The 24,649-nt window shown below is 36.3% G+C and overlaps 1 protein-coding gene across 1 annotated transcript in view; it reads right to left on the bottom strand.

The window, feature by feature from the left end:
• Positions 1-24,649, bottom strand: part of TTC29 (tetratricopeptide repeat domain 29) — a 264,305-nt gene that overhangs the window by 181,128 nt on the left and 58,528 nt on the right. The window contains exons 7-8 of the mRNA XM_036853302.1: positions 9,019-9,231; positions 1,245-1,330 (exon numbers count right to left, since the gene is read on the bottom strand). Of these exons, the coding sequence (XP_036709197.1) occupies positions 1,245-1,330; positions 9,019-9,231 (299 nt within the window). The remainder of the gene's footprint in view (positions 1-1,244; positions 1,331-9,018; positions 9,232-24,649) is intronic.

Here is a 24,649-nt window from a genome sequence, read left to right on the forward strand (position 1 = left end):
TTTTCACCTAATTTTCCAACTTGATCTCCTACTGTATCCTATCTTGTACATGACAATTCATTGCTTCTCAAACCCACTGACTATGATCATACTGAGTGTGTGGGAGTGTGTGTGTGTCTCATATGCTATCATCCTCGACTCTCACGCTTTCTGCCTGTATAAATCCTGCCCCTCAAAAGCTCTTCTGTGCAACCTTCCTGATCTTCAGTGTTGAAACTAACTACTCTTACCTCTGAACTCAGAAAACCCCTGTTCATCCTGCTTTGAATTATAGTTGTTTACAAGTTGGTTCCCCTCATTAAATTAGCTCCAAAAGGGAAGTGTGCATCTTGTTGGCCTCTGTGTTCCTCAAAGTACCTGGAACACAACAGCCTTGCTGTGTGCATGTCATTAACTAAAAAATATTAAGTAGAAGGGTCAACTAGGAAAACCCAAGTCTCTTACGATTAAACCCAATTTTAAGGATGATAGAGAAAAATATTTAGCACAATCACAGGAATGCTGTTTAGCATGAATATCTAAAAGAACCAACAAGAGCTCCTCAAAGCTGAAAAATAAAGCCAATACTTCATATCGAATAGGATTATTACATGAGATGTATGTGAAATTCAATAAGAAGTTACAGTTGAAATATATTAGAGGTAAGAGAAGAATGAAAGAAAAATGATTTCAGTTTTAATACAGAAAAGATAGCTCTTGACATTTTGTTTTTTGGGTTTTTTAGTCAAACACACCAAGCCTGGTCATAAAATAGGCAAACACTGATTTTTATCCTGAAGCAGGCTACTTCTCAGATTGGCACTAGCAATGCCTTCCACCTTTGCAGCCCTCCTTCTCCCACTCCCCACACACAAAGGAAAGGTGCACTGCAATGCAATTCAATCTATTGCTTATTAACTACAGTTTTTTCTAAGAAAACTTTCTCAGATCATATTATGTTTGCTGTAATTTTTTTTTTTTACTATTTACTTTTTGCTGTCATTTAAACCCATTTCCTCTTGTCCTTGGTGATATAGGAGTGGAGGGTCCCATTACTCCATATATTTAACTTTCATCAATAAAACCAATTTTTAATGCTTCTAGAATAGTGCTATTCTGCTTTAGTCTCTATAAATAGGTACACTGACACCCGGCCCACCCCATTTCTGTTGGCCTTATAACAACATACAATAAAAAAAATATAAAACAAATATAATAAAATAAAAATAAAAAGTGGTAGTGATTAAAAGTCAACTTGAACTTACTGCTAATGCTGTTTCATACTCTCCAGCAGCCAAGTGAGCTAAGCCCAAGTAATAGGAAGCTTCTTCTTCCATCTTTTTGTCATTTCCTAAAACGAAAATGTAGAAAAAATCATTAATGTATTACAGAAATTGGTTTATTACAACAAACAGAATCTTTGCTTTTTAAGAGAGTAGAAAGTTATTATAACAAAGTATACAGATTTATATCAACAATCTTTGAAACCTAACTGTGTACTCATCAAAAAGGCTGATGTTAATACAATTTACCTGGGTCACAGATATAAGTGAGTAACGTGCATTAGCAATATAATTATGAGAAGTTTCCCTCCACAAACAAAACCCAGTATTAGCATTTTGACATTCATATATAAATTCCATACCGGTCCACCATGTAAAACCTATAGTCATTCATCATAGCTGCGACTACGTACGTGAAATAATTGATAAAGAATATCAGCCTTACATGGTGCACAGACAAACACACACACACAGACTGGCATTCAGCTAAGTCTCTAATAGGGCAGATAATTAGCAGATTAAGGAATTATTGTCTTGATTAGGTTCAATTTTAAAGCTATTGGTTAAAACTGGGTGAGAAGGACTGCCAGAGCTTGGTTTCTTGGTATAAAATTCCATTCATATTTTGAAATCCAAATATATTTTTTCCTTGCTAATGACTGGTAAGTGCTTTTCACCATCTTTTCACAAGGAATTTAGCCTTTCTAATTTCTGCATAATGTGCTTTATTCCAGGAGTTATCAAATTTTTCTTTCCAAAAGCAAAATGTGTAAACGTGTAACACATGGTTCAACAAGACATACATCATACCATCTAATAAATACATAATTTATTTACATTTAATGTACTAAATTGAACACATAAATCTAATATACTTGCAAGAATCATTAGAGGTCCTTATTTTAAAATGGAATACTATCCTTTTTCTACTTTTGTAAGTCTTTGGCTTTTAATGCTACCTAACTCCTGGGTAATGCAAATGCTGACAGATCCACCCTCATTTTTGATGTTTGGAAAGTAAGCATCCTTAGATTTCTGAACTCTGCATTCCCACCATGGTGGATTTCCATAGGAGCTAGCAATTCTCTACGCTGCACTCACTCTCAGTAATCACTCAATTACTTCTCGTGAAGCAGTGGCTCAATTGGAAGACTATGAAGAAACAGGTTGGCAAATGTCAGTGACAGTAGTTTTTTTCTTCTCTAGCAATTTCATCAATTGCAAAGAATTATACCCTCAAGATCTCACTTCAGCAGAGTTGATGGTGCTAGCGATTCAGTCTGGGGAATTTGAACTCATAACTCAGCTGGGCCCTCACTTTTTCTGTTATGGGTTTATGAGTACTGGGGAGAAGGGTGGGACTAGGGAAGGGGAAGAAGGGGTAGAAGGAAGAGACTATGGTGGGAAGTTGCCTCTTAGATAATTAAAGGTTGACTATTTGTAACTTGTACTTTCTGTGTTAAATGGTGTAACCACGTTAAAGCACTAAAAACCTCATGCTTGGATAGAATATCGTCATTTGTATCTAACTTTATGTAAAGGGCAGTCCAGCAAAGAGGAGAAGAAAAAAGAAATCTACCCCTATTGATAGAAAGATTTTGAAGCAGCTAACTCAAATAGTCAGATCACACCAAATATTACTTTTAAAATAAGATTTAAGTATAAGAATTTTTCCTGCTTACTAATTGAGACAAAGTTAAAGTGAAAGCAATAAAATAATGGAGGAAGATGTCAGCATTATTAAAGCTGAGTAACACAAATACAAGAGAAAAAAGGGTAAAATATTATTTATACTGTGTTGTTTATTTGAGTGGGTTAAATTTATATTGGCCTTGCTATCCAAGTCAATAATCATTTATCTTAAAAAATCATGTTTTTATTTTTAAGACCAAATTGTTCATTCTTACACTAGTATGTTTACTAGAGAATCTAAAGAGGAAGTCGTCACAGGTGGAATAATGGACAGAGATGATGTTCTTCGGAGTAACTCAAATGTTTTATTAAAATGTGCCCTAAAACTTCCTTTTGTTATTTGGCTAAAACATATTCACTCATTTATTTATTCAATGAGTACTTACTGAGGACCTACTCTGTACCAGGCACAGCTCCAAGCACTTGGGATACATCAGCACATTAACCAGACAAATTCTCTGTCCTTGGGAAGTTTATATTTTAGAGAAATATAAAAAAGAGACAAGAAATTGAAAATAAACATAATAAATTATATGGTAAGTTGTATGGTGATAAGTATTCTGGGGAAAAAATAGAGCAGGGTAAGGGGATTTGGGAGTGCTAAGTAGGGGTACAAAGAAAAAGGCAGGTTTCAATATTAAATACAGTTGTCAGGGTAGTGGATATCACTGAGAAGATGGTATCTGCAAGAAAATGAAATTAAAGGTAACAGAAAATTTTGGGAAACACAGAACTATGTGGAAATTAAACACACTCCTAAATAACCAATGTGTCAAAGAAGAAATCAGAAGGTAAACTAGAAAATATTTGGAGATGAATGGAAATAAAAATACAAAAACCCAAAACTTGTGGGAATCAGCTAAAGCAGAGCATAGAGGGACAAGTACAGTTATAAATGTCTATTTTTAAAAATAGGAAACATCTTTCCACTTTACAAAACTAGAAAAAGAAGAGCTAACTAAACTCAAAACAAACAGAGTAAATAATAAAGACTAGAGAGGAAATAAATGAAATAGAAAAAAAATAGAGGATATCAATAAAACAAAAAGATGGTTAATTGAAAAAGTCAACAAAATTGACAGAACTTTAGCTAGACTGAACAAGAAAAAAAAAAAAAAGAGAAAAGCCTCAAGTTATGAAAATCAGGAATGAATGAGGGAAATCACCACAGTCCTTACAGAGATAAAAAATATTTTAAGAGAATATTATGGACAATGGTATACCAACAAATTAGGTACAGTAGATGAAATGGAAAAATTGTTAGAAAGACACAAACTAATGAAATTGACTCAAGAAGAAATAGAAAATATGAATAGATCCACAACAAGTAAAGAACTTAAATTAGAAATCAAGCTACTTTTCACAAAAGAAGCCCAGAGTGCTTCACTGGTGAATTCTACCAAATATTAAAAATATAATCAACACCAATCCTTCACAGACTCCTCCAAAAACTTAGGAGAAAATACTTCCCAAATATGAGACCACTATTATTTTGACATCAAACCAGACAAATACACCACAAGAAAAGAAAACTACAAACCAATATCCATTATGAATATAGACAAAAAATTCCCAACAAAATACTATCAAAGCCAGTCCAGCAGCATATAAAAAGGATTATATACCAGATCAAGCTGGATTTATCCTCCGCATGTAAGGTTGGTTCGACATCTGTAAATCAATCCATGTAAAATACCATTGTTATTAGAAAGTATAAAAACCACACGATCATCTCAATAAATGCAGAAAAAACATTTCACAAAATCCAATCCTTTTTTATGATTAAAAAAAACCCTCAACAAATTCAGAATAGAAGGGAACATCCTAAACCTGTTAAAAAAAGTATCTACAAAAAAACCCACAGCTAACATTACACTTTATGGTGAAAGACTGAAAGTTTCTGTCATAAGATCAGGAAGACAAAGATGTCCTCTGACACCAATTCTATTTAACACTGTACTGGAGGGTCTAGCCAGTGCAATTAGGCAAGAAAAAGAAAAGGCACTAGTGGGAGGCAAACTTTTACCTCTATCTTAGGGTTTTTTGGCTGTGCCTGAGAATTAAATTGACAAAAGACAGAATATCAGGAGAAAAGCATATAAATTTACATAAGCTTTAGGTCACATGGGAGCCTTCATAAGGAATGAAGAGCAATGAAATGGCAAAACCTACCTGCTTTAATATTGGGTTGAACAAAGATAGGCAATTGTGGAAAAAGATATAAAGGAAGGAAGGTTAAAGAAGATGAGGATTATTTTAACAAGGTCTGCTTGTGCAGAATTCTCTTGGCCTAGGCTCCCAATCAAAGAATGTTTCTTTTCTCATGGTACAGGGCATCTTTCATATGGGTGTTTCCATTTCCTATTTTTAGGAAGAGCAGGGGAGATTAGAATGTTCCTTTTTGCCTCTTGTTTTTCAAGTGCCTTTAGCTCACAGTACTCTTTATGCCAAAGTGGCATTTGGGGTGGCATATTCTGTTACCCTTAAGCATCAAGATCAGAAAGAAATAAGTAAAACTATACTTGTAGATGGCATGATCTTACATATAAAAAATCCTAAAGACTCCACAAAAAACATCAAAGCTAATAAATGAGTTTAGCAAGGTTGCAAGATACAAGATCAATATACAAAAGTTGATTTTATTTCTACACACGAGCAATGAACAATCTGAAAATAAAAGAAAAAATTCCATTTTCAACGGCATCAAAAAGAATAAAATATTAGAAATAAATGTAACAAACCAAGGGCAAAATGTGTACACTGAAAACTATAAAACATCATTAAAAGAAATTAAATAACATGTAAATAGACTGATAACCATATTCATGAATTGGAAGACAGTGTTAAGATAGTGGTATTTCCCAAACTGATCAACAAATTCAATGCAATCCTCATCAAAATCCCAGCTGTCATTTTTGGAGAAGTAGACAGACTGATCCTAAACATCATGTGGAAATATAAGCAATGTGGAAGAACCAAAGCAATATTGAAAAAGGATAATTTGGAAGACTCGCACCTCCCAATTTTAAAACTTACTACAAAACCACAATAAAAAATATGTAGTAGTAGAATAAGGACAGACATGAGGATCACCGCAATAGAATTAAGAATCCAGAAAACAACCCTCACATTTATGGTCAATTATTTTTAACAAGGGTCCCAAGACAATTTATTGAGAAAGAACAGCATTTTCAACAACTGGTACTGGGGCAACTGGATATCCACATACAAAACGTGAAGTTGGACCCTCTTGACATCACACACACACACACACACACACACACACACACCTAAATATAGGAGTTAAAACTATAAAACTGTTAGAATAAAGTGTAGAAGTAACTCTTCATGAGTTTGGATTAGTGGAAGCCTTCTTAGTTATGATACCAAAAGCACAAACAACAAAAGAAAAAACAAATTACTTTGCACTTTATCAAATTAAAAACTCGGGTTTCAATGGATACCATCAGAAAGTGAAAAGAAACCCAATCTGATGAAGGACTTGCATCTAGAGTATTAGAGAATTCTTGTAACTCTATAATAAAAGGACAAAATAATCCAATTAAAAATGGGCAAAGAAACTGAATAGACATTTCTGCAAAGAAGATATACAAATGGGCAATAAGCACATGAAAAGATGATCAACATCATTAACCAACAGGGAGATGCAAAATAAATTCACAGTGAGATATCACTTTATACCTACTAAGATGACTATAATTAAAAGACAAAAAGTAACAAGTACTGGTGAGGATGTGGCTAAATTGAAACCCTTTATACATTGTTGATGGGAATGTAAAACGGTTCAGCGACTTGGGAAAACTCTTTGCCAGTTCCTCAAGAAGTTAAACATAGAGTTATACCACCCAGCAATGCCACGTTTACGTATATACCCAAAGGAATTGAAAACATGTACACAGATGTTCATAGTAGCATTATTCATAATAGACAAAAGGTGGGAACAACGTCAATGTCCATCAACTGATGAATGGATAAAGAAAATGTGATACAACCATACAATAGTGTATTATTTGGCCATAAAAATGAATGAAGTAGTGATACCATCTACGAGATGGATGAACCTTGAAAACATGATGCTAAGTGAAAGAAGCTGGGCTCAAAAGAATACACAGCATGATTCCATTTGTGTGAACTATCCAGAAGAGGTAAAGCCACAGAGACAGAAAGTAGATTAATGGTTGCTAGGGGATAGGGAAAGGAGGGTATGGGGAATGCCTTCTAATGAGTATGGGGTCAGTGCTGATGTTTGTACAACTTTGTGAATTGATTAAAGACCATTGATGACTGAAAGATGAAAATAATAGAATAATAGAGTCATGAGACCACTGTATGGCTGGTGCTATACTTGTGCATTACACCAAGGTGCCCTAACTAAGGTGCACAGTGGATGTCAGTCCTCCTTAAATACCAGGTAAACCAATGTGGGAGGCAAGCCTTATCCATGCACTCGTCAGCTTGCTGCTTCATGTTCCCTGACCAAAGTAGGAGACAACAGTAAGAAGGGATGCTTTGTCCCAGAGCATTTCAGCGGCTGCCAGAGCTCTGTAAGATGCTGTGCAATCTTTTAACCTGTCTACTATCTTATATTAAAAACATGGGCACAAATATATATTGGCTTTAAAAGATATTAAAAATTATTACAGCAGAAGAAGCAAGTTTTCTCCTATTCTCTTTATCTGTCTTTTGGAAAGTGAGAGATGCTTTCAGAAAGGAGATGGCTTGGCAGGCTCTGACTATTGGAAGAGGGCCTAGGAACCTTGCTTTCTTTGTGAACAACCTTACAATTTAGCAAATGTGAACCTAAAGTGAAATATCTTTTCCTAACTGATACCATTAACTTACATTAAAAGTCCACATAACTTTTCACGTGACTAAAGTTAGCTGCTGAAATTGATCTAAGAGCTAACTACTTATGTCAGTGTGTACCCCTTTGGGGAAGGTACTAGACCACCATTCATTCAAAAGCAGTTCATTCAACGGGATACATCTTTCACTGGGGGTCATCTCCTATGGGTATTTTAAGTAATATTACTTTTAAAAATTAACAGAGAGAATAAGCTAAGATTTTACTTTCACTCCTTAAAAAATTAAAATCAAACCCAGGAAATCAGTCCTGTTTACTCCATATAAGCCATTTGTTACTCAAAAAGCCAATTGATTAAATATGTCCACAAGCTAGTGAACTTTAGTTCAAGAGCATAACTTCCATCTTTTTCTCCTTCATGAAAAGTAATTTATTAATATACTACTCTGAGGTCACAAAACATCCTTGCATCTCACAAAGTAAAAGCTTATGAGTATATGTTCCAATTTTTGTCTTTATATTTTATACATATTTTAATGATAATAGAATATTAAGGATGTGATCAGCTGTCACAAAAGCATTTTCACTGCTGTAAGCGTGCATACAAATCACCTGGAGATCTTGCAAACCTGCAGATTCTGATGCAGTCAGTCTGGGGTGGGGCCTGAGATGCTGCGTTTCTTATAAGCTTCCTGGTGATGCTGAGGCTGCCAGACCAAAGGCCACACACTTTGACAGGCATGGGTCTAAAATATATTCAAGTTCTATCTTCCTGTTACTCTTAACTAAATAGTTATCATACCTTTCCTATTACCCCACCACAGGGAATTTACAAACAATGAAAGGTCTCTCAGATTGTAAGAAATATATGACCTTAAGCACACACACACACACACACACACACACACGTGCACACACACACACACACACACACACACACACACAGAGTTAACTTTTGCAAATGACCTTACCTTCTCATCATGGGTTTACTGTTTTATAACATCATTCCCAGAGGGTTGCAATTTTGGAGATAAAGCTTTCAAGAAACGAATGGATTTCTTGCTGTCAGCACTAAGGCCCCTCTGTTTTACAGTGAAATTTGAAAGTATATTGATGGCATTTGTCCCTGCATTTCATAGGAAATAATCACCCAAACACTTGACGATTTTTACCTCCCTCTTGGGAGAAGCAGTATCTGCCCATTAAAGGCAGCAATGTGAGATGCTCTTTTCCACCCACCTTCTTTGGCTATTTCAGAAGCTTTTATTAGAATTCTGATGGCCTGTTTGTATTCTTTATTTTCCAGCATTTTGTCTGAGAGCAATCTGTAAGTCCTCAGGAGACTCTCACAGGCCAACAAGTTGAGAACGCGGCCTGTCTCATCCTTCCATATCCGTCCCTGCGTCAATTGATGGAAGGCCTCATAATGCTCTGCAGCTTCCAGAAGCTGACCTGTAGAATAAAAGCCATTCATAAATACAAACCACAGGCCAGAACATATTTTCAAATATTTTGCATACATCTTGTGCTTTACTATTAAAGTGTGTGTGGGCGGGGAGAGAACCACGGAATGCAGCCAAGTATTTCTAAGGCTGAAGAGGACTTCAGCTGTGAAAGGAGCTATCTCAATTTGGACCTCGGATTCAGCACTGATTTTGAAAGGACACCCGCTAAAGGCATATACTTGGGCTAGCAGAAATTGAGGAGAATTGCAAATGTTTAGAGACGGTGTGAATGTCAAGTAATAATTATTAATAACAATCATATTAGCTAACATTTATTCAACATTATATATGCAAGGAACTGTGCTGTGCACTTTATATGCATTTCTCATTTAATTGTCAAAACAGGCCTATGGAATAGAGAATTTTAAAATTACAATGTAACTTAACTGTCCTTCTCAATTATATTTTATAATATAGTCTGAAATATATCTTCTCAAAGCCAAAACTCTAAATTAACTTTAAGTTATTTGATTCCTTGAAATGTGACAAGCACGTTTCTGGAAGGGTAGTTTGTAGTTCCATGATATAGATTGTATTTTACTTGTGAATTGCCTTGTAGAAATGCACACAAAATCCTGTAATGTAAATGCTCTTTTATGGTATTGGAGTTACCTAATTGGAATGAACTGGAAAAGCACTTACATCTAGGCATTTCAACAATTGTAGTTAAGAGTGAGTGCAGGTTCCAAACAGACAGCCTGAATTCCTCTACCAGTTTTACCATTTTTGCTGTTTAGCCTCAGGTTAATTACTACACTCTCTGTGCCCAAATTTAATTCTTCTGCAGGTAAGATTATAGTGTAACTATTCAAGGTGTTATTGTGAGAAATGAATTAATACCTGTTCAATATCTGATACAGAGTATGTACTCAATAAACACGGCTGCTGTTACCAGTTGTCATAGTGATAATATTTTTAAAAACCCACAGGCCAATTGAATTATAGCCACTATTTATTTTCCCTTTCTTTAAGTACAACATAGTCTTCCTGCAAAATATGTAGCTGAGTCCTTATGACAATATTATCACAACTGATTAAATTAACCTATGTAGGCCATATTAGGCTCAATACATTTCCTCAAATAAGATGCACTGCATATTACAGATTGGACATTCCAGGATACTGTAGCCACTGCCATCACTATTGCATATAATTTCCTCCTATTTTTGCACTGAATTTGCTATCAAAATAAATATTAAAAATGCACAGATAAAGACGAACAGTATTTTCAAAGAAACACAACAGAGATGTATAATCAGCAAATAAGCTGTACAAAAATTCAATAAAGACATGGCCAGTCTGAGTCGCATGCAGAAGGAGGGCATATCAGCAAAGATACATAGAGAGAGGCGGGTGTGTGCTCCTGAGTTGTTTATAAACTTGTATTATGAAATTTTCACGTGATGAAAGACTACAAAGCCATAAATACGATATTACAGAAGAATATTTGATTACATGGACAGGTGCTTATGATAAGTGAAAATATTGAAAAACATCAGATAACATTTACAAAGTATTACCAGTGTTATATGGGTGATGAATTGGTTTCTTTTCTGCTTTTTTCCCTGATTATTGGCATTTTCTAATGTTTCTATCATCAAAATGTGTTCAGTTTGTAAAGAGAAATATATAATGGAAACTATTTTAAAATTAATGCCCAGTCCTTTTTCATTTTGATGCAGATACTCAAGGTTGAAGTTTACTGTTCTATCTTTACATTTAACTGACAATTTTTCTCTTACCTCCCACAAAAGCAGGCATAGTTTTTCACCTCTCTCCTGCAGCACCTCTGCCTGAAACACCTTTCTCCAAATACCCATGACTCTCGTTTCTTTTTTAAAACTCGAATGGAGCATTGACATATATGTGTGTTATGTTTCCTCTGTTAACTATATTTCTGCCTGTAAAGTATAGCTCTGTATCCCTGGAAAGATGTATATGAGAGTTCTTTTTTTTTGTCCAGCATCCATCTATTTATAAAGTATGGATACATATTTCTTTTTGGCCATGTGAATAGGGACAAGTGGATACAGGGAACTGTGAGTAAACCAGATAGTTCCAGAAAAACTTGGGACCATAAGGAGACTAGGAAGGGCCTAACAGCATCTGTGGTCACACACAGTAACCATATGGAAAGAGGGTCCAAAAATGTGTTATAAAATAACAGATTCACTAAGAATTCCAGGAGGAGAGCCAGGAGATGAAGCTTTGGATAACTCGACTAATTACAATGAGATGCAAATGATGCATAATTATGTAAATAGCATATGAGAACTGATAGCTGGGTCCAAGATTTGATCCACATGGTGGAAGAAAGGGGCGGTAAGGGGAGGGGAGGGTGAAAGTGGCGAAAGGATATGTGGGGGAAATGGGGAGAGGGCTGAAGAGGGGGAAGGGGGGGGGACAAAGGTGGGGACCGTGTCTCTGTATTCCAAACAAGCCAGACTTCCCTCTGTGTTACTGATGTGATTAGGTTTCCTGCACAGGCTAAGCAGAAATGAGAGGTTCTCGGGACATTGGTTTCAATTGGCCACTATGGAAGGGGGCCTTGGAATGACTGGGAAACAGACTTTTCAGTTGAGTTTGATTTTTGCTTGAGCACTTGGGTCTAGTATCAGTGTACTGCTTAGGTCATGATTATCAGCCAAGGTTCAGCTCTTACAAGGATATATTTGAAGTCTGCCATGAGGAAGGAGCAGTCCAAGATGCTTGGGTAAAAGGAACAGGGAGCTACTACTTCTTGAAGTCCTACTGGGTGCTAGTCAAAATGGAACTTTTTTTTCCCCAGACATTATCTTATTTAACCTTCCAAAACTGGTGCAGTAAATATGACTTTTCTTTTGCACCAAAGAGAAAACCGAGGCTCACAAACATTAAATGACTCAAATAGCTAAAAAGTGATGTTTAGGATTTAAACCCAGGGTCACCAAACACCCACACAGCTTAGTTCTGCCACATTAGGTACAAGTCAGAAAACTTGGGTGGAGTAAGTTAGATTCTCTGGACATAAATATCTGAAGTTAAAAACAATGCTTGAGTTATGTGATTTCTAGTCTCTACCAGTTCTATAATTCTGTGACTCTACTCAGGCAATCACAAGATCCTCCAGGATGAAAGAACAGATACTAGCCACTGATGTGCTTCTCATTGGTCTTCCTGAAGGAGCCTGATGTAAAACCAGCTCTGTAACCTGCCCCTAAATTCTCTAACCTAAACCATGAGGTGACATCCATGGGGTGAAGGCACCTAGGATGTCCCACACTTAGTCCTAACCTGTGGTCACAGGTTATTCATGGTTTCACGTCCCCTTCCTTAACCACTTTGCCACAGAGGAGGTCACTGGGGATTCTGACCAGCACAGCACGGTTTTAAAAATTTATTTATTTATTTATTTTAAAATTTTTATTGGACTATAGTTAATTTACAATGTTGTGTTAGTCTCAGGTGCACAGCAAAGTGATGCAGTTATACATACACATATATCCACTCTCTTTAGATTCTTTTCCCATACAGGTTATTAAAGAATACTGAGTAGAGTTCCCTGTGCTATACAGTAGGCCCTTAGTAGTTATCTATTTTAGATATAGTAGTGATCAGCACTGTTTTAAACCAAGGTGACTACGTAGAAGAAGAAGAGGTTTCCAGCCCTTCTGAGATGTAGGGAATCGTTTCTAAAGTTATTTGGTGGCAAGTAGGACTGTAAGTAAACCAGCAAGGATTTGATCCAAATAATCAGAAGCACACAAACGACCAGGCTGCAATTTCTAAAGGCTGGTCAGAATTTGAAAGTACATATTATAATATGGTATAATATTTGATTTAAAAATATTAAAATATGTCTACACTATGCAGGGAGCATAGTAGTTTAAATAGGCAAGTATTTCCCTTTAAGCATGATTAACAATGATATCATTTCCATGCAATGTATATTTCCAACTGTGAACGGGATTTTAAGGATTTTCTTACTTTCTCAGTAAAGACTCATATTACTATTGACTAGATATTTATTAAGACATAATGCATCCTGTGTTTATCTGAAATTTTTAAATTTAATATACCTGAGAGAAATGTTGTAAGAGGTCATCAATGTAGTGATCATTCTGACACTACACATGTAAATACAAATGAAGATCATAAACCAGTTTTTCAAATTTGGCTCACGGCAAACCTTTATAGCTTCTTCACCGTGTTCATGTGCTGTCTGCCCTTTGTTAGCAAATAAACTTGAATGTATCAGGACCAGACAAGATTCCCAGATCCCACCATCAATCTTGTTGAAGGACAAGCGTCTAGATAATCGTCCTTCTCCGGAATTCACAGGTGTTAACATTATTTTTCATTGAGAAAGAGGGCAGAGAGAAGAAGAAGAATTACACCAAGGTATCACAAAAGTAAAAGTTGACTGAAAATGGAAAAGAGAAGGGCACATTCATAGATGTTAAAGGTCTCCTGAGGGGACATGAGCTTTATCTTGTTGCACCAGGAATTACTCATCACTATGAGTAACAAACATCACAGGAGTAACTGTGACAAGAAAGGCATACTAACCATTGTTCAGCTAAGTGCCTGGTTCCATGCTAAGAAAAAAATCCAGAGTGTCCACTAATATTTCAAGTGAATCAGGGAAGAAAATGGAGCCAAGATGTTTTGTGGGAGCGACTGGAGATGACCTTCCACCAATACCGTCAGGAATGGATTTAGCTCAAGAACACGAGATAGTATCAGAAAACACATCATGGGAGACACACTGTGAACAATTGTGTAAGACAAGAATCCAGGCATGGATAGAAGTAGCCTCAGTCTCAGGTGTTGTTTTTTTCTTTTGGTTTGCTTTTGTTTTTTTTAAAACAATTATATAACATCTACATAAACGCCAATGTTGTATGCATTTATAGTTTTTCACCCAAAAGAAACTGTACTCTTAAAATAAAACTACTACAAAGGAGCTTCACTTTACCTAAAGCCCACATAAACAAGAAATCTAGCCATTTATTTAAAAATACAAACAAAACCCAAACAATGTTGTAAACTGCAAAATGTCTGGTAGGATGTTAAGATAAATACTACGCAGAGAAAATAAGATTTTATACATTTGGGTATTACCCAGGTTGTTGCTTACCCCTCTTCCCTGGTACAACATCTCTGAAAGTTTATAGATATTTGTTGTATCACAGCAGATGTCTAGAACAAATATTAAGCAAAGGAGAATGTATATGATCTCCCCCATTCTAGTTTTTTTTTTAAAGTAGGAAGATTGACTAGATATTAACACAAATGGGTTTAAATGTGAAGCTGCCATAAAAGCAGGAACATAAATGTAATTCTCCCAGCCGCTATTTTGATGCACATTTTTGATTCCATGAATATTTTATGAAATGGCCCAAACTAAAGCCATATAACATTCCTGCATTACTGATGCTTGCGCCCGTAAGCTACGAACATTAGAGGCATGATTGAGTGCATTAAAATGAACTCGTTCAGCAGTGCATTGATTACTTGAAGGGGGAGGGAAAAGAAAAAAGAAAAAAAAAAAGAAGAAGTTGCTCCACTTAAGGAAACAGCAAACAAATCTAAAGTTTGCAATATTATAAAGGCGTAAGCAAGTCTGAGATAAAATTTCCTAAATAGAGTGTGACTCTGTCTAGACCTGACATTAATTAGGCAAGGTGTTAATTATGCCCAAAAATGGCTCTGGTATTGTTCAGGTAATTTCAAATGTCACAGTCTCTAAGATGCACAGGCGGGTCTGCTTTAGCTCTATGCATCAGCAATTCTGAAAATAGCTAATTATTTCCTTTTCTATCAACTTGCACACTTGCCAGTAAAAATAACGCTACAGGAAAAATTGCATGAAAATAATTTGACAGGTCCATAAGGCCTATTTCTTCAGCAGCTCTGGTATAAGTCATAAGCATATTTAGTTGTAAATGGTGCACATTTGTTGAAGAATTTAGGGAAATATTCCACTTTGGTTTAAAACAACAACCTAAAGGAACAATAAAGCTTTATGTATATTATATTACATTTTAATCTGGAGCTACTGGACATCTTTGGCAGTTAAGTTACTATTCTGTGCAATGTAGACATAAAATCTGCTGGAAGCAAATTGAACAGTAGCAAAAAGAGAAATATGTTATTGCCTTTTTGTAAAAACAAAAGACATTGCTTTCCATTTCAGTTTAACTGCATGAGCAATTTATATTATCTTTAGGTTGTAACATTCAATTATGATAATAATAACGGCACGATACACGCTGAAATATTAAGGGCTCGTCATACTTCCCAATGGAAACTATCACTTTCAAGGGTTTATCTCTCGTCAGGGGAGATTTGCTCTGTACTATAACCCACTGCACACCATTGCAAAATGGAATGCTGGAAAACAAAGATTTGGTTTCTGTAACTCAATGGCATCCCTAATAAACTGGGAAGAAAATGTGCCCATACTTTTGAGTAGCTGTCTTGGGATACTTAGAAGAAATTTAAGGTGTTATTTAAAAAATGGAATCCTTTATCATTTTGAGCAAAGATTTCAGATAGACATTACAGGAATGCTATCATGTCCCTGTTAAAGAGTACAGGTCACTAAACCAGACAATGAAAAGGATCTCAGGAAGATAGGAAGCCAGGTGTGGGTGAAACTCACCAAAGTCTTTATCACTGATGTTGGCAATACTGGTGAGTTAACTTTTAAATTCCAGAAAATTTGCCTGGACTTTTCAAATATTCTGGAGGAACTGTTATTAATTGTTGTTGTTTGTGATTTTAGATTACTGAATTGTGGTCAGGGATGGACATGGTGCCCAAACTTGTCCTAAGAAACTTGTCATACTAAACCTCAGATGGTAGTTTCCATCCAAGTGTTATAATTTCTAAGGATTAAGCATTGGACAGTTTTGCTTTTAAATGCTCAAAATTGGAAGTATTGAAATCACTCAAATAATTTTTAAAAATGTAAACCACTTGTATAATGAATAAACAATAGGAAATTAATACTAGCCATTAAAAAGCTCATAAACATTCCACCTCATCTCAAAATACTAAGTAAAAAGTGTTGACAAGCGTAAAAGTCTGAAGAGAAATAAAGTCAATATTGACATTAGATCAACTAATGAATTATATTGCTCTGGACTTAATCAATAATGTAATTCTTGCTTGAATTATAGATTGCTCATGATTTTAAATAAACCACATTCTGATTGTGTGTACTATATGTTTATATGAGCAAAGAGAAAGGTGTAGAGCATATATGCCAAAGTATCAGTATTGATTCTTTTATGGGAGATGGTGGAGAGTGAGGATATTAACTTTTCCCCTTTACATTGTCGTTCTGATTGACAACATGCATGTGCTAATTCTGTATATTACAAAAACCTAATTAACTGAAAGTAATCTATTTAGGTGAGTATGGAGGGAGAAAAATAATGTTAGTGGAGTCCTTACCACCATATGCCTAGCATGAATAGTAACTGATATATATGTGTGTGTATATATATATGTATGCATGTATATCTATAGATATATAAGTATCTACATCTTATTTTAAATTTGTATTTATTTTTTATTGACGTATAGTTGATTTACAATATTATATTAGTTTCAGTTGTACAACAGAGTGATTCCAAATTGTTATAGATTATTTAATGTTATAAAATATTGGCTATATTCCCTGTGTTGTGCAATATATCCTTGCAGCTTATTTATTTTGTACATTGTAGTTTGTACCTCGTAACTCCCTACCCTTCTCTTGCCCCTCTCCCCTTCCCTCTCTCCACTGGTAACCACTAGTTTGTTCTCTGTATCTGTGAGTCCATTTCTATTTTGCTATTGTCATTTGTTAATTTTTTTAGATTCCACATATACGTGATAATAGTATCTACATTTTAGGGATGGAGAAAATGAGCCTCGGGGGGTTCTCTTGCCTAAATTTCACATACAAGCAGGTGGCAGAGCTGATGCCCAAAGCTCATGATGGCTCAAGGTGACCCCTCTTTGGAAACTGTCCAAGGAGGACAGTTTGACTTAAAAGCAAAGGCCAAGGTTTAAACCTGAGCACCATGATATCATTGGACCACTCGCACCCTTTCTTTAAGGGCTCTGAAACAAGGACAGCAACGCCAACCTCAGGGCATGGCTGGAACAGGCACTAATAGAGCTGCGTCGGCACCCTGCAAAGTGCCTGGTGCTTTGTGGACGTTCAGTAAGTTTTCATGCCATTTTATCTATTTTTTTTTCAGGTTTGCCATTTGGAGCCATATCTGGATGAGATATATCTGTTGTGTGGAATGCTTCAACTCCAAAACGTTATGCAACAGTGTGACTTATTCAAATGGAAAGCTTTTTAAGACACTAGATGGAAACAGCACACTTCATCCAACTTGCGCCCAGCACCCCTCTCACTCTTGGTCAGTGGTACCTCCTAGGAGCAGTGCCTCTTCTCAGAGAGTCAGAGGAGATACTGCGTCCAGAAGGGTGAATCAGTGGGGCAGGAACTGCAGGCTCAGTGCAGCGATTCAAGACCTCCTTGCAAAGCTTTGAAAAAGAGAAACCCGCTACAGAGCAGGCACCTCTGAATGAGGTTTCCTCTGCCTGCTACTCGTTAAGCAGTAAATAATTAAAACACCCTGAAAAAGACAGGTAAAATACAAGCCACAATGTCAGTAACACAGACATGAAAGAGAAGGGGAAAAAATGAATTAAAAAAAAGGCAATGAAATAATTCATTTGAAGCTCTAATAAAGTTTCATTTGCAGTCTTGTTTAAAGATATATCAGACTTTAGGGATGTAACCTAATTACATTTTTATTCTAAGTTCCATTCAAAGATCTTGGACTTTGATTCTTTAACACAGATCAAACATGGAATAATTTTCTTGTGGCTATCAATACTTAAAAAGGATCTCTTCATTAAATACTATAAGGTCTTAGGAACGTGTACACATAGTAGATGGAGAATAAACTGACATGCCTTTAAAAGTGACAGTTAATTTATGTAGAAATAGCGATGCTAATTCACTTAACTTCTGAAAAAAAAAAACTTTTTAACTGTGACGTTCACTTTTATTCAAATATAAAGTGACTCAGTTTCTAATACTGATCAAATCAGATGCCCCTTAGAAAACATATACTAGTGCCCACTTTCTAAATCCATTTTTGGAATTTACCTGGAAAATGAAATCCTGGAAGTAGCAAGTCTTGCAATCTTGCAGAGATTAAAGGGAAGATGCTTTCAACAGGCCTGCAGTCAACCCAAGAGCCTTAGTGACGGGTGGATGTGTGAGAGTAATCAATGCTCATACTTAGACACTTTCTGGATTGGCTTTACTTCATATTGTTACTAGGAAACCTCAATGGAATAATGCCTTTGCTCTTCCAGAGAATCTTTTTTGGAAAAGTTTCCTCCAAAGGGAAACTTTAAGATGCTAAATTAGAAGCAGTTTAAAAGTGGGGGAAAACAAACAAACAGGACTTATTTTTTTAACTATGAAGAGGAAAAATATGTTCCCAATGAACAGGCAGAGTTGTACTAGAGTTATGAACAGGTAGGGCAAGTACAGTAGGACTTAAAGAGGCCAGCAGGAAAGCCGGCAAAGAGTTTTGGTCATGATTCAGTGGCAACCATTGGGAGGTTTTGTCAGAGTTGGTTTTTGTTTGTTTTCACTGCTTTGAAATGTCCACAGTGTCCACCAGTGAATCTATTTTCAAGGATAAACACTGAATATGATGTCCTTTGTTGATTCAAGTGCTGTTTTCTCTTACAGTATTCTGTATGTAATGCAAGCTTCATTGTTACAAATTTTAAAATATGATAGCAATTTAAATAGAAAATAAGAGTTGTTTAAAACCAAAAATAACCATATTATGCTTGTCAAAATCTATTAATAGCAAATAACAAAGACGTCATTTTCTCACCACTGTTTGGTACATGAATAAACTACTAGGTTTAGAAAGACAAAAGAAAAATTTCAATCTTCACTATATTTAGGATGACCAATTCCTCCAGGTTTGCCAGGACATTTTTTGTTCCTACCCCAAAAATGTGGAATCCTGGGAACCCCCTGATTCTCAGGCAAATGGGATGATCAGTCTCCGAAATACTGACCCAAAATACAAAGAATTTTGAAAATATAATTGAGTAAAACACAAAAGTGATATTTAGCAAAAGCATAATGCAGTATGTGTTTTACTTGTTTTATGGGCAAAAATATTACATCAGCATGAATGAAATACTACATGGGTAAATCTCAAAAATTACTAACAATGACACCATCAGTCAATGAAAATGTTTTTATTTTGGTCAAGCATCATTCTACTCCTTATCCATGCATAATTTTTACACAGTTATAAAGAGATTACTATAATTAGTTTGCTTATGTAAATTATTTTATTAGAACTATTACTTTCCATATTAAGTATTTCCATAACTGCATTATAAAAGGCTGCACAATATTTTTTTGCGGGGGGATGTATACTTTAATCATCTGTCTAGTGCTTTTATATTTAGATTATTTCTCCACTATAAATAATGTTTCAATGAACCCCTTCATGTATTTTTCTATTTTTAATTTTTTTTTAATTTCTACAAGTGAAATTAATAGATAAAGATGTATGGGGGCTTCCTTGGTGGCATAGTGGTTGAGAATCTGCCTGCCAATGCAGGGGACACGGGTTCGAGCCCTGGTCTGGGAAGATCCCACATGCCGCAGAGCGACTAGGCCCATGAGCCACAATTGCTGAGCCTGCGCGTCTGGAGCCTGTGCTCTGCAACAAGAGAGGCCACGATAGTGAGAGGCCCGCACACCGCGATGAAGAGTGGCCCCCACTTGCCGCAACTAGAGAAAGCCCTCGCACAGAAACGAAGACCCAACACAGCCATAAATAAATAAATAAGTAAATAAAATTGAAAAAAAAAAAAGATGTATGGAAAATTTTGTAGTTCCTATGCATTGCCATATTACTGTCCAACCATTTAAATAATTCATATTACCACCAGCAATACACATAAGTATTATTTTAAGGAACCATGATTGCTTTGTTTTCTCGCATTTTACAAATATTTCACAATTATTCAAACTGATTTTTAGAGAAGTTAGTTATTTTCCTATATGTTCATTACATATCATATTTCCTTTTTTGGCAAATGATCTGTTTGTATCCCTTTTCTACTCATTACAGTGGTCTTCACATTTTCCTTACCAACTGATGTATTCATTACATAGAATACACCTACTAATGTCTTTGTAATATATGCTGCATATAAAGTTATTTTTTTCTCCTTTCTCCGACCCCCTACTCCATATCTGAATACTGTCTCTTCTGCTGAAATGTCTGGAAGTCATCCTTTCCATCGATTCAGCCAGCAGACTGGCTCGCTCTCCTTACCAGTCTTAATGCCTCCTTAATCCTCCCCTGCTTCTAGCTACCCCAGTTCCAGGTTACCCCACCACAATTACTGGACAACCTAATTCATACATGCATTCCACCAAATGACCAAAGGCCTTGTTATAAAGCCACCCAAGCCTTCATGTCCCCACTCACTCAGTTTGCTAGTCATTTTCTTTTCCACTTTGCTCTCCATATTTGGAAGGCCCTCTATACAGTATTAGCCTTTATGGATTTAGTTCTCTTAGAGAACCATCCTTTATATGCGTAATCTGGATAGGCTAAAATGGCAGTGGAGATTAAGTCATGAGGGGGTCATGTCACTGGTACTCCCTGATGGAATGAGTTTCTCACTGAGCACTACAGGGCATCTGGAGGGGTAGGGCTGGGGAAGGACCATGGAGGCAAATGGTTGGACAAGTTGGCAAATGACAGAGGACACAGAAAAGGAGATACAATTTTTTTTATTCATAATTTTGTGAGGGCCAGTTTTTTTTTTTCAGAAGCTTTTTCTTGTGACAATCTAAATAAAAATAAATGAAGGAAAAATAAACCCAGAAGGTCAACTTTGTGAGGTGTCCGTTGAGCAATCCTTGTCTAGGGAGGTGGTGTTGGGGAGTGGGAAGGGCACTGAACCAAAGATCTGAGGACACAGGGTCCCGTCTTGGCTCTGACAGGCTTTAGTTGTCATTTAACCTCTCAGAATCCTATTTTCTGCAAATCTGAAATGGGAATAATATCTCCTACCTCATTCATGAGAAAAAGCGTGACATCTGTATCATCTATATCTACTAATACACCTTTCTATATGTGACTGCCATTATGTACATTGCAGATACATCTGATTTGTTCTATGTCTGCCTAAATGTTAGTTAAATCAGTTTGCAGAGCCATGAACATATAGAGATGTTTGTGTGTATTTGTGTTGAGTATGACACAGAGAGGGGAGAGGGAGCTGACATGAATGTAGAACTCTGAATCCAAGTCTTGTGCCTGCTACTAACAAAATACGTGGCCATGGCAAAATTGTTTCATTATTCTGTTTCAGCTTCTTCATCTAGTAAATTAGAGTCTGGAATAGATGACTTTTTAGACCTAATATGGCTCTAACATTCATTCATCTAAAAGAATTAAACAACATAATTTCCCAACCCAGTTTTTGACAATTGAGAACAATTTTACAATTTACTAAATCCATATCTACCTGTTAATCCATAGAAAAGGTTTTTCCTGACCCTTAGGGCCACCCTTATAGCATCCCTTCCCGAACATCAACTGCAGGAATCATGAACACATATAAAATTAATCCCTCAGAGAACAATTCTCTTCTATTTCCCACCCAAGCTACCACCCTTCAAAGGGTTTCCTCATTTGTATGCAGTAGCCCAGCGTCCAATGGTACAACAAGGATAAGCATAAAAAGCCTGCAAGCTCTCGAGACCAAGAGAATACATACCTACTAAGCACCTACTGCACAAACAAAAGTGGTCCTACCACTTGGAAAGGCAGCAGGGAAGTTATTCATGGAAGCAAGGCCTCCAGTCTCCAGATAGGCTTAATGTTCTGAAGGAAAAGTAAAGAAGTTGACAGTTTTTAAGGACTGATCTTTCAGTAGACATTTAAGTGACCACAAAAATCAGAGCTGGAAGGGAACACAGAGCAAAGAGCATCTGCTCCCACTGCCTCATTTTACAGACGAGGAGAGCAAGATTCACAATGATGAAATAACTTACCCAGATACACATAGTTACTTAGCAAATGGCAGTGTCCAAAGAGAGTCTAAGTTTATTGCCCAATCTAATAGTTTTTCCTCTGCTAGATTTCATCTCTAGTCTGATGCTCAAATGCTGTTAGGTTAACTGTGCAGACCAAGATAGTCATCCAACGTCAATCAACCATCACTAATTTAAACTCTGTTATGAATTTGCAGGCTTCCAACTTATATCTTTATAAAAGATTTTGTCCCATATTTCTAATATCCCGGTAGATTTGGGCTTCCCTAGCTATCAGAAAAACCATCAATAATTAACATTTCCCCCCACTTTTCTACATGATTAATAATATGATTGGATCTCTAATAGTTCTTTAATCATCACCATTTTTTTTCTTACCAACTGTTAAAACCTCTGTCCTTTTCAATACTTTTTAATTCAATGAAATCTTTAAAATTAGCTAGTTCCCCCCTCACCCCTATTAAAAAATAACACATGCACAAGATAACCAATTCTAATAGTGCAAAACGGCGTATAATGCAGAATACCTCCTGCCATTCCACATCATCGGTGCCCTTCTCTGGGGTCGCCTCAGTTGAGATTTTGTGTATTTGATGGGTTTTAAATCTTCTCAACAGCGCTTACATCTCTATTAATTTTTAATAAAATGAAAGAGAAAATAAAACACCACACTAAAAACTGATATATCCTTTGCATTTCTTTTAGTTATTAAGGCTGTTTTTCTAAGAAACTGGCAAACATTATTCCATGACAAAATAGAAATTACCATGAAATATCTATCAATTTTGATGTGGCATCTTTGATGATATTAAAATCTTTGATGATATTATTGTATTTTAACCTTTTTTTGGAGAACTGAATACTGTGATGATAAACTTCATTTCAAATGCTGAAGAATAAAAGTATCCACCAAATGAAGTGATATTTATAATAGAATATAGAATAAGGTAAAAAGCCAAAACTCTAGGAAGAGATTGTTTATATCAGATATTAAGGAGTTTTTAAAAATTGCCTTATATTATTTTAGATAGTATTCTCACAATAAATGTTCTATCAGAATTTAAAATGAAAGAACATTACATTTTTCACATGTCAAATCATATCACTCCACCATTATTATATTCTTTTATTTTTTCCTAAAATAACATCTTTTTTTTTTTAGTTAAGAAAAGTCACTGACACCACATTGAATATTGTACTGGTTTCCTGAGGCTGCCATAATAGTACCACAAACTGGGTGGCTTAAACTGGAGGCTGGAAGTCCAAAATCAAGTTGTGGATTGGCAGGGCTGGTTCCTCCTCAGGACTGTGGGGGGAGAATCTGTTCAGTGTCTCCCTCCTAGCTTTTGGTAGCAGGTGTTTCTTGGTTTGTAGATGGTGTTCTCTCTATATCTTCACATCATCTTCTCTCTGTACATGTCTCTCTTTGTGCCCAAATTTCCCCTTTTTATAAGGATACCAGTCATATTGGATTAGGGCCACCCTAATAACCTCATCTTAACTTGATTGTCTGCAAAGATCCTATTTCCAAATAAGGTCACATTCATGGGTAGTGGAGGTTAAGATTAAGAATTCAACATCTTTTGGGGGTTCCACAATGCAACCCATAACAAATAGGATTGACAATTTTTCTCTCAAATGAGAAAGCAGAAAGTACCAGCATCCCATGCAATACTTGTCCTGTCTTGGCTGTGTAGTTACTAAAACCATTCAGCACCAACACTGGGGAAGGAAAGCCAAGCAGTGCAGCACATGTGACTCCATGACAAGAGACTGCAGGCTGGGTGTGAAAAGGCTTACCCCACCAAACACGGAGACAACTAGAATCACAGACACAGTTACGGGTAAGGTGTGTGTGGGAGCCCAAGTCAGTGGCAAATCTGAGCTCAAGGCAGAGAGGAGACAGGGTGGTTTGCAGGGCTCCTTTACCTTCTGAAGGATCCACTGGAAGAGGCATCAAATGAAGGATGGGGTCTCATGGTCTGGCAGATGATGGATTTGAAAACATGGAGTGTACAAAGAGAGATAAAGAAGGGAAGGTGGGAGGGAAGAAAGCCAGATGGATGGTGGCAATGATGAAAAGGGTCTCAGAAGTTTATTAGTCAAACTTTGGGATGGATGGATCGAGCAGAGCTAGAAACTACTCTGAACTGTGTTGAGGCCCAGTTCTGTGTCACGATCAATTGTAAAAGGTACTGCCAATAATTTTTATAACAGAAAACAACCAAACTTTTGGAATGGTTTGCTTTTT

Source organism: Balaenoptera musculus, chromosome 5 (genome assembly GCF_009873245.2).
Source record: "Balaenoptera musculus isolate JJ_BM4_2016_0621 chromosome 5, mBalMus1.pri.v3, whole genome shotgun sequence".
NCBI lineage: Eukaryota > Metazoa > Chordata > Mammalia > Artiodactyla > Balaenopteridae > Balaenoptera > Balaenoptera musculus.